Source organism: Ursus arctos, unplaced genomic scaffold (genome assembly GCF_023065955.2).
Source record: "Ursus arctos isolate Adak ecotype North America unplaced genomic scaffold, UrsArc2.0 scaffold_6, whole genome shotgun sequence".
Classification (NCBI taxonomy): Eukaryota; Metazoa; Chordata; class Mammalia; order Carnivora; family Ursidae; genus Ursus; species Ursus arctos.
The window spans coordinates 19328431-19340109 of NW_026623078.1; the positions used below are offsets into that span (position 1 = coordinate 19328431).

The window sequence follows — 11679 nt, forward strand, 5'->3', positions numbered from 1 at the left end:
TCTTTATCTAAAGTCACATAAGCAGCCCAGCCCAAAACTCCTAATAGATGTTAGAGGACATATTTTTAAGTTTTTGTTTGTTTTACTCTCATGTTAGAATTTAGGGATCACTCAGTTGGTATTGTGGATAGTCGTGTGCATACATATACAATATAAGGAAAATGCCGATTAATCTATAGATAGATGGAATAGTGAAGAGGTATAAAGGTCAGCAGTGTTACTTGTACAGAACAAGACAAATCCTAAAATCTTTCATTATGTCAGTACTCAGACTAGAGACTGTTTTGCGTTGCCATGAAAAAGTAAGGACGCAGTCATCACACACTCAGCAACATGGTGGAAGTCGTCCTTTTGTGTGCTGCCCCCCCCCCCCCCAAGTACAGGGATGTGAAGAATAAGGACCTAACAAGTGCTTGCACTGGAGAACTCAGTGTTGAAGATGAGTGACAGATAAATAGTAATGATATCATAACTGTGAGGCATGCCTGGAATACTTTGTGAGCCCAAAGGAAGAATGGGAATGGAAGGAAGAGGATATGGGGAGACACAGATGAAGAAGTTTCCTTAGACATGGCCATGCTTTGGTTAAGTTTTGAAGATTGTGTAGGAGTTGGTCATTTGAAAAGAGGTCGCAGGGAGAACGTGTGCAAGGGGACTGAGGCCAGAGAGAGCTTCCCATGTTTGGTGAACTGCAAGTCATTGGCAGCAGGGGAATGTGATGAGGAGGTGAGGTTCAACAGAAGTGGGCTCAGATACAAGGGTACAGTATAAATCGGGGAGGGCCTTGATTGCCATCTAAAGAACTTGGATTTTATCCTGAAGGTGAGGGGGATTCAATCATCAAAAGAGTTTAAGTAGTTTATTTTGTTTTGACCTAGGAAGTGTGCATTTTAGAAACCTGACTCCGATATAGCAGTGAGGAAGTCAGAGTCGAGAAGGGTGAACTAGAATCAAGGAGACCATTTAGGAACACTGCAGTGGCGTGGGCCGAGGGCAGTGATGAGACCTGAACCAAAGTCGGAGCAGTAGGAATGGACAGGTGGGCTGCCGTAAAAGATGTCTGGAGGCTGGAGTAACAGTTTGAGGACCAGCGGCTGCACCATGGTAGAGGCCGGACTTCAGATAGACGTGGTATTTTCAGGGTGGCCACACGTACCTGCTGCAAAATGTTGTACTCCCAATAAAACTGTATGGTTCAGAGAGTGCTGTGTACAAGTTGGCCATTGGAACATTCCTTTAATTACAATCTCTTTAATGATGTTATCCCGAGAGCCCCAAGAGAGATTGAGAGGCTACCTTTCATGCATGTCGAGCTCAGACGACACTGCCCATGCCCTAGTGGCTTGCTTAAGATCTCAAACATGGAGCGTTGATGGACTGTGAATTTCCTACCTAATTATTAATTCTACAGTGTGGAGAAGGATATTAAAGTTTCATCTTCTAATTTAATAGCTGTTCCAAAACTGACATTGTTTCAAGTAACTTTTTTCCCTTTTTGGTCAAAGATCTGTTAGGCTAGGATAGCGTTTTCTCGAGATAAGACATTTTTGGACTTTCTCCTCATATGAGAAGAATTGAGACCCCTGTCAACTTTCTGCAGGAGGATGCTGAGGTGACCAAAGCTTTTGAGGAAGATATAGAGACCCCACCTACAAGAAACATTCCTTCTCCAGGACAGCTGGACCCAGACACGCGGATCCCTGTGATAAATCTTGAAGATGGGACTAGGCTGGTGGGGGAGGACGCCCCTAAAAATAAGGATTTAGTTGAATGGCTGAAGCTGCATCCTACTTATACTGTTGATATGCCAAGTTATGTACCAGTAAGTATACAGAGTTTCATCGGGAGGTGTCCTGTGAGGACAACTCTCGCAGTTCGCCTGGACAACACAGAGATCCCTGGTGCCCCCGCCTTTTCCTTGAGTGTCTCCTCATCTTGACCGTTTTCCAGTTTCTGTCACTGTGTATGTACCTTGGAGAAACCAGGTTCAGGGCAGAAGGGCAACCTCATAGTTATTTGAAGACGCCTGTATGGACTTTCTTATTTTTTCCTTCCACCAAGTAGACATGATTTCTTCAGTTATTCTTTACATGGCCTGATTTTCAGGTGGTCTCATTATGGGGATGACACTCATGAATGCACTTTAATTGGTCTCCTGACCAGGTCTGACCAGCACAGAATATTATGAAGCTGTTACTTGCAGAAATTTGACTAGCTAATACAGCCCAAAACTTCATTAGCTTCTTTTTTTTTTTTTAAACAACTAATACTTACGCCTCACATTAAACGATATCTCTAGATGATTTGTCACATAAACTGCTTGCTACCTGGCAATGCAAATCCTTTACTCCCTATGTACTTAGTGACTGGTTTTTTTAAAAACTTAAGTGTAGGGGGTGCCTGGATGCCTCGGTTGGTTAAGCGTCTGCCTTCAGCTTGGGTCATGATGCCCAAGTCCTGGGATCAAGCCCTAAGTAGGGCTCCCTGCTCAGCAGAGAGCCTGCTTCTCCTCCCCCTGCCTGCCACTCCCCCCTGCTTGTGCTTGCTCTCTTTCTCTCTGTCGAATAAGTAAATAAATATCTTCGGGGAAAAAAAAAAACCCAAAACCTTAAGTATAGGATTTCACATTTTATTTTGTTGAGTTTAGCCTGAGTTGAGTCCTTGCGGCTCAGAATGCCCCCTCCTCCACAGGTCTTTTTACCCCTTGGGTTACGTCTCAGGTACAGTCTGTGTTGTAGACAAGACGTCATCTCTGTATTTGTCCACATCACTGAGTAGAAATTAGCGAAGGTACTTGAGAAAGTTTCCTTTAAAAATACCCACGACTTGGTTAAAAAAGATAAAAAATAAAAATACTGTGACTTTATTAAACACTGGAAGAAAAGACTTTAAGTGGGGTTATTGGTAGACAAAAGGAAAAGCAAATTCTCAGCTTACATGACTGGTTTAGTTCCTTAATGTACAAAGAGAAAAATAGGCATTTTTCCTTTTAAAGAAAAATATGGTTTCTAATAACTAAAATGATCGCTGAAAGTTCTATAGTAATTAAAAATGGCTTGACTGAAGGTGCCTGGCTGGCTCGGTTGGTAGAGCGTGTGACTCTTGATCCCTGGGTCGAGCAAACCCCACACTGGTGTAGAGATTGCTTGGGGGGAAAAAGAAAGAAAATGGCTTGACTATATTCTCTTTTGTCATTTATGCAGGAAAGAGTAATTACTAAATACAATTTTACTAAATACATATTTTGGGGTTTTTTTGCAGAAGAATGCGGATGTGCTGTTTTCCTCATTTCAGAAACCGAAACAGAAACGACATAGATGTCGAAACCCTAATAAATTGGATATAAACACTTTGACAGGAGAAGAAAGGGTGCCTGTTGTCAATAAACGAAATGGAAAGAAGGTGAACATTTGGGAAAGGGAATTGATCTCCATGTGATTTCTTATCCCAGAAAGAAGCATTTTATCCTGACATCTTTTTAAGGAAAAACAATCATGTTTCTTCCAGAATATCTATATATGATATGTGTGTGTGTGTATATATATATATATATATAGGTGGGACAGCGGGAAGGGGGGAATGTATGTGCTTTTAGGTCATTTTCCAAATACCTCTCCCCAGATGGGTGGAGCAATGGCGCCTCCAATGAAGGACCTGCCCAGGTGGCTGGAAGAAAACCCTGAATTTGCAGTTGCTCCAGACTGGACCGAGATAGTGAAGCAGTCTGTAAGTATACCCAGCACTTCTGTCAGGAGAGGTATTTATACAAAACTGTTGTCCTGAGCTTTTCTTTCTTTTCTTTTGACCATGAATTATTCAGTTATAACTTAGCTTAAAAGAATTGACACAACATCCTCATTTCTTGTATCAGTACATCATTAATCCAAAGTGGATTCATTCAACAGCTCTGATTTTAAAGGATCGTATAGAAATATACTTCATATTCTTGGAGGTAAACCTAGTTAAAAGCCCACCTGTGGGATGGAATTCATGGTGGTTGAGATCATTAAGATTAACTGTGATTTTTTTTTTTAATTTTAAAATAAAGAATATAACAATTTTTTCTCAAATTTTTTCTGCTTTAACTTTTTAAAATTAATTTGTCAATGTCTTGATTTCTTATTTTTTTTAAGTATACAGTAAAATTTCTAATTTTTCTTTTGTGGACAGATCTATTAGTCTTAACACATTTAATTTCTTGAACCACCACCACAACCAAAATACAGATTGTTCCATCACCTTCCCCCACCCCAAGTTCCCTTGTATTACTCCCCCGCCCCTACCCATGGCCCCTGGCCGCTGCTGATCTGGTCTCCATCCCAATTTTGTCTTTTTGAGGACGTCCTATAAGCAGAAGCATAAATTCTATAACCTTTTTAAGATGACTTCGTATTGCGATTTATCCAAGTGGGTTGCACGTGTCAGAAGTTAGTTCCTTCTTACTGCCGAGTGTCCCTCCAGTGCGTGTGTTCGCCCTGCGTGTGCTTATCCGTCACCCAGAGAAGGACAGCTGGGTGGTTTCCAGACTTGGCCAAATAGGAGTACAGCTGCTAAAAACATTTGTTTTGGGGTGATCATCATTTTTGTTTCTCTAGGGTAGATACTAAAATGTAATTTTAGTTAACGTTCCATACTTTTCAACTTCCTCGTGATGGATTATTTCTCCAGTTAGTTACGGATGCTCGTAACTTGACATTTCCCTCACGGGTAGAGTAGCCTTTAAGAGTTTGTCTGCAATTCTGCATAATTCAATGAGTTCACATAGTGCTAAAAGAATTTTTGCTTTCCTAAGTTTGGCCAGAGCGCTTTTAGAAAAGAAAACGTTGCTGACGAATTTCCATGCAGAAGGTTGGTTTTCAGTGCATCCCGGGGCGCCACCGGGAAATTCAGTGTTCGCCAGCCACGTTCATAGCCGCTGTTTGCCTGTCTGTCTGCTTCAGGGTTTTGTTCCCGAGTCCATGTTTGACCGTCTTCTCACCGGCCCCGTGGTGCGGGGGGAAGGGGCGAGCAGGCGAGGACGAAGGCCCAAAAGTGAGATCGCCAGGGCGGCGGCGGCGGCCGCGGCGGCCTCCACGTCAGGCATCAACCCTCTGCTGGTGAACAGCCTGTTCGCTGGAATGGACCTCACGAGCCTTCAGAACCTCCAGAGCCTGCAGTCTCTCCAGCTGGCAGGGCTCATGGGCTTCCCTCCGGGACTGGCCACGGCGGCCGCCGCCGGAGGCGACGCGAAGAGCCCGGCGGCCGTGCTGCCCCTGATGCTGCCGGGCATGGCCGGTCTGCCCAACGTGTTCGGCCTGGGCGGCCTGCTGAACAGCCCGCTCTCCGCTGCTGCTGGCACCGCCGCCGCGGCGCCCGGGCCCGGAGACCCGGAAGACGGCGCTTCGAAAGCGGAGGAGAAGGGCAACGAGAACGAAGAAGAGAACAAAGACTCCGAGAAAAGCACAGACGCTGTGTCGGCTACTGACTCTGCGAATGGATCTGTTGGTGCTGCTACTGCCCCGGCCGGATTGCCCTCCAACCCGCTCGCCTTCAACCCGTTCCTCCTGTCCACCATGGCGCCAGGCCTCTTCTACCCATCCATGTTTCTACCTCCAGGACTGGGGGGATTGACACTGCCTGGGTTCCCCGCGTTAGCAGGACTCCAGAACGCCGTGGGCTCCAGCGAAGAAAAGGCCCCCGACAAGGCCGAGGGGGCCGCCTTCCAGGAGGAGGAGAACCTGGAGGGCAGCGACGCCGAGGAGAACCTGGACAAGACTGCGGAGTCCTCCATCTTCGAAGACGAAATAGCACAGGGTGAAGAGCTGGACTCGCTCGATGGGGGGGACGAACTAGAAAACAATGAAAATGATGAATAACCAGTACCAGTTCCAGTGAAAGTGTTTAAAACTTTTGACAAGTGGTAGTCCTACTGTTTACACTCACAGTTAATGTTCATACCTAGTTTTATAAGCTGTTCTGTAACATAGTGTAGCAAAAAAAGAAAAAAAAAAGTCCAAGTCATGTTATACAGGTGTGTCAAAAGGTATCTTGGTCATTAAGTATTGTGCAGTGCATTATTTATTATCCCTAGGAGAGATGAAATTTGAGAGGTGATCATGTCTTTTTAAGGAAACTTACATAATGCTCTGCTTCTTCTTCTTCTTTTTTTTTTTTTTTTCCTTTTGGTACCATTGGTATTATAATAAAGAGCAATTTGTAACCGAGTGGCACTAATGGAAGGAAGTGCTGCTCAAAGGAAGTATGAAGTTATATATTTAATTTTTTAATTTTAATTTTTTTGCTGTGAAGGTCAAGATGAAATTTACCATACATATCATACTTGCTCATTTGTTTCCCTTTTGACTGTATGGGGGTTCCCACACTTGCGCACCCACACACATCCATACACTCTGACAATCTCCACGTTAGTGTGACCGTCTCTGTCCCGAGGCGCAGCAATAATAAGGCAGCTGTTGAATGTGAAGGGTCCCTTTGGAAATTAACCTGCTGGGAGGGTTCTTGCCAGACAGAACTGCAGTCCCATTGTCTCGTGGTCTTGTAATGCACTGGTATAAACAAAATAAATAGATGAATAAATAAAGAGTGAGAGAAGAGAGAATCAGGTACCTTTTTTAAATTAAAGGACTTTGTTACTTTAGCCACAAAGCTAAAACAGCATTACCTCAGCTCTAAACTAGCCTTGAAGTTTACAGACATGACTTTGTAAATGTATTGTTTTTCTTTGTTGTGATGTCCTTTTATTTTTTTCTTTGAAAACTGCTATCATGTAAGATAAAATGTAAATTGCTGCCAACTGTAGTAATGATGCTTTTAATAAAAGTGACCCATGATATGCAGAGATGTAATTATAGAATGTAGTATGTAGGGGAACTGGTGTTCACTCTATTTTTTGTATTCGCAATAGATGCAAATACAGCATTCTGGCCTTTGTACAGTTTCTTGATATATCCTCTTATGCTAGATTAGCTGTTAGTAATATGCTAACCTGATTGTCTTCCGACTAGACAGGAAGAAAAACCTTAAATTACCTTCACATAATTCCACTCCAGATATCTCCACAGAACCACACACAAAAACCTCCTATTACTCCCTCAAAAGGGCATCTGAGACTGAGAATACTTTAAAATGTGTGCAGCGTCTGATAATGTGGTACACTAAAGAACAAAAGGGCAAAAGAAAAATGAGGCTTTAATAGGCAGAATATCTAGGTCATTTATCCTTGGTTAATGGGTAGAAAAACACAATGCCGGAGTGTCAGCAAGGGACACAAAGGCGCTCTGGTGTCCTGCGGACCGGTGCTTGATGCCAGAAACTGTGTGGAAAACCCATGTGGAATTAAAAGGGGCCCACTTAAGCCATCGCGTGCGCACGCGCGCAGTCTGGGGAGCTGCTGATGTGTGCACCCCTTCGTGACCTCTGATATTTGAGGTTAAATATAATTTGAGAGCTACTGTTTTCACCTTTTATGTCACCTGACCGAACACAAAGCCATTTTTTCCATGCAGCTGGAAACAGAGAGGAAGGGATGTGGATGGAGTTGTTCTGTGTGTGTTGTCTCCGTCCATGCCCTATATACACACACGTAGTCCTTGCCCCCACCGGATTCGTTACAAGACAGATTGTCTGAATTCCTTTTAGACACTAAGAGTCAGTTAATTTATATCCCAAGATGGAAAATCTACCCATACGATTCTGGAAAAGGAACAGCTCGAAGCCTCCATGTTAGAGACCCTATGGTTGCTTTTATCCACCATTGTTACTGTTCTCTCTCGAAAGTTAACAAATGGGTAGTGTGCACCAGAGGGAAAAGTGCCTTTAAGAGAATACCTTCTGAAATGGAACTCTTTGAACGTGGAAAGAAAAAAAAAAAAAAAAAAAAAGACTAGATCTGCACAAAGTATAGGGAGTTTAAATATTTAAAACAAAGATTTTTTTAAACCTTAAAATAAGACAGGTAGGGAGAGTATGTTTAATAAAATAAGTCCAAGAAAGGGCTTTTTCTAAAATACTTTATAGTATTGGAAGTTTTCTTACGACCTTGTGTAAATAGAACACGCGATGGGACACTCTGTTAGAGAAGAAAATGCCAAGAGCAAAGGCATCAGTTGCTTGTGGCCAGAAGGAACCCTGACTTGAGAGATGGGTCACCAGCTGGCTCTGCATTATTTGAGATTTATTCGTTAACACGGCTTTAAAGTCATTCAGATTTCCATGTTGGAAGATGCATTGTTTTTTCCTTCTAATGGTATCAGTTCTTGATGTTAGATCTTGAATTTACCTAATTAAGAAATACTTTAAATCCAGTCTGATGCTTAATAGCTAGTGTTCCTTGTGTGCTTAGTGCCCGTGAAGTACTGAGGTGCTGCGTGCTTTCCATGGCCTCGCTGCCCCATCTCCCTTCTCTGGGAGGGAAGCGCTTTAGTTCCAGGGGGAAACTGCGCCTCAAAGAGGTTTAGGAGTTGGCCAGCAGTAAATATCGGAGCAGGGTCGGAACTCAGGCAGTCTGACATTGGAACCTTCTAGGGTCTCCAAAAAATATGGCTCTGTTGGGTCTCTGAAAGAAAATTATTATAAAGTAATGATTTGAAGTGTTTGGGGCTTCTCTATTTTTACACCTCCCACCCCACCCATCCATAAGGGATCTTAAGTTTCAGGCTGGGAATTAAGAGAAAGCCTGTGTCAAGTAGAACTGTGAACTCTGGCTATGGAAACTTGAGTCCCAGTTACCTCGTTTAAATTCGGGTTTATCTCACACCACGAATATTTCCATTTTATAAAGAAATCAAGTCTTTGGAAAAGATAACCTTACTCAGGCTTCCGAGTTAGTAAATTGCTGGCATTTGAACCCAGATTGATCCAACTCCAAAGCCCAGGCACTTAAGTGCCAAACTAGTGTAATTTTCATTAACATTTGTGGGGGTCCGTGTGCTAGATGCGGTTTTAGCAGCAAGAATATCACAACGAAAACAAAACAAACAGACTAGTCCTCTGCTGTCATGGAGCTTACATTCGAGTGGAAAGAGACAGGTGATAAGCACATTACACATAAAGCTTTTATAGATCAAGGAAGACTATTAAATAATGTAATGGGGCGGTCAGGGAGGCGCTCGGTGGAGGGGGCTGTTCTGCTTACTGCCTGAGTGATGAGAAGCAGGAGCCAGATGAAGATCTGGTTGGAGGATGTTCCAGGCAAAGGGAAGAGACTGGTGCGAAGACCCTGAGTTTGAGAGTGTGCTTGGAAGAAGGGGTTTCTGGGGCAGCCTCTCTACGTAGAAGAGGGAGGCAGGGACCAGGATGGCCCTGTTGCAGGGTTTGGATTTCCTTTTAGGTGCTGTAGAAAGTACTTGGGAGGTTTTGTGCAGGAAAGTGGTATGATCAAATTCATATTTGTAAAATAAATAATCGTGGTGGCGTCAGCGTGGAAAACAAAACAAAAAAAAAGGCTTGTAAAGAGGAGCCAGGGAATTCTAGTTGGGAGGCTGCTGTAGCAGCCTTGGATGGAGGAAGTGGGTGCTAATAGAGGCAGAAAGCCGTGGGCGGATTTGGGATATATTTCAGAGAGATAGAGCCTCCAGTTTAAATTATGTGAATAATTTGAATTAACTTCAGGATTACTCCTTCAGAAATATACCCCAAAGTGAAACCAATGTTTGCTATGCGTTTTGTTTTTGTTTTTGTTTTTTAAGGAGTTGAACAATAAGTGTTAACAAGAAAAGGTACTGGGAACAGAAAATTTTCTTTCCATGGTCTGTTATGAAATTCTTCAGTTAAATGAAAATTGTTAATTATCTTTGGGAAGAGTTCTTAGACATTATTTCTAACAGGTAGGTAGGGGCAGTAAGAACGCATGTGCATTGTTGAAGTGATGTGTGCGTGCGGTGAACATCACTGTGCGTCTAGAGCCATCAATAAATTTAAATTAGGAAGCAAAACAATGTAAATGACTTCTACTAACAAGCACTTAAAAGTTAGAATATATCTTATTCATTCAACTGGGCTCTCTAATGAGCAATTTTATGTATTTTCTTAGCACAGATAAGATTTACCACAGTTTTATAGACATTTTATAGGAAAGTAAGCTACATTTGGCAAAACAGATGAATAAATTACCTTCTGGAATATTTAAGACTCCTTCAGTGAAAAGCATTTCATCATTGAATTTTTGGTTGGGAGAGTCACCCAATTTGGAGATTTTTCTGGCGGGGGTTAGGATGATGATTTACAAAGTAGTTTGGACTATTTAAGTCATTTGTATGTTTTAAGGTTTCTCCTTAACTTTCCTCTTGCTCCCATCTTATTCTTGAGTCTCTAAACCAAAACTAAAACAACTCCTTGTGTATATGTGTTGGCAATGTAGCTCCAATCTTCCAATGGGTCTGTTGGTCTGCAGATCTTTCGGATCTACCAATGTAGAGTTGAATTTTAATTTCCATCTCCTTAATGAATGAATTGTTTACCATGTAATTTAAATGAAGTCGAAGACTAGGGTAATGACAATTAAAACTTCAAATACAGTCTTCTTTCCTCAGACATCTTTATCTTCAGAAGCATTTACTTGTATAATTTGTTTAGCTCCTAAGCTGGTTGAAATTTTCATCAACTGAACAAACCTGGCAGAACCCACCTCCAAATGCCTACAGATAGTTATTTGAGTGTATTGGTGTCTCCCCACCTGGTTCCTTCCCATGAACCTTTCTTATTCCTGAGGTCTTTCCAGGCTCTGGGTTAAACGTCGTGGGGAACTTCGAGTTAGAGCTGAAGGACAGCACGAAGTCAAAATATGGTTTAGGAATCACTTCATGCTCCACTTTAGCTGGCTCCCTCCGTTGTCCGTTGCCCACGCCTGCATTTTGAGCTAAAAGCTTGATTTCAAAATTATAAATGAGAGAAACCTGATTGTCTTGTGACAAGATTCAGGTCCTGCGGTGGCTTCCCGCCCTTTGCAGCCCCAAACCACTTCGTCATTGTCAGCCGCAGTTCAAGAGACTTCAACTTGGGTGTTGGCTGGATGACTGAAACCTTCAGTGGGCTGTAAATGTCAGAGTTGGGAGAGTACGTGTCACATTTTAGAATAGAAAATTCACCCTGTCCGACATGTTCCACCATGTTTCCTTAGGAGTCAGGAAGCTCTTCACATTTTAGAATTCCGCATTTTCGTTTGCTAAAGGGCACCTGTGAGCTAATCCACACCACACCCCGGTGAGGTAGGTCAATGTTCTTGCTACCTCCCCTATTTAGCTGGTGAGGTGGGGTCACTGCCTAAGGCCACGTGGACAGACAAGTGTGGAGGGAACTAGAATTGAGGCTTCTCCAGTTTAGTAAGCTGCATGGAGTGGCAAACTGTCTTAAGTAAACACCGGCCATTCATGTAAGCTTAGGTCTACAATCTTAAAAACCCCAAACCTAAAATAAGCTACACACTCTTTTAGCAACACCTGATGTTATGATCTAAAGAACAAACTGGAAGGTTCTGGAATCTCATGCTGCAAGACAAAAGTACTAGTAAAGGCTGACTGAAAGATGGTTAAGTTAAAAAAAATTGTTTAATCCTGAGCAGGCTTTACATCCATGTTGATTTTAGGATGTGAGCTATGCAACTGATTGATAGTCGGCATATTTTTGCACCATTATTGAAGCTTGGATAGCGGACGTTGTATCTGGCCCTAAAAGGCAGGCCAG

The 11679-nt window shown here is 42.7% G+C and overlaps 1 protein-coding gene across 3 annotated transcripts in view; it reads left to right on the forward strand.

Annotated features, from left to right (window-relative positions):
- CHD7 (chromodomain helicase DNA binding protein 7) overlaps positions 1–10515 on the forward strand; it is a 189096-nt gene extending 178581 nt beyond the window's left edge. For all 3 annotated transcript variants that reach the window (XM_026516429.4, XM_026516431.4, XM_057307689.1), the window contains 4 exons: positions 1601–1822; positions 3262–3402; positions 3622–3726; positions 4941–10515. In XM_026516429.4, coding sequence (XP_026372214.1) covers positions 1601–1822; positions 3262–3402; positions 3622–3726; positions 4941–5855 — 1383 coding nt within the window. In that variant the 3' untranslated portion in view covers positions 5856–10515. The remainder of the gene's footprint in view (positions 1–1600; positions 1823–3261; positions 3403–3621; positions 3727–4940) is intronic.
- The last annotated feature ends 1164 nt before the right edge of the window (positions 10516–11679 follow it).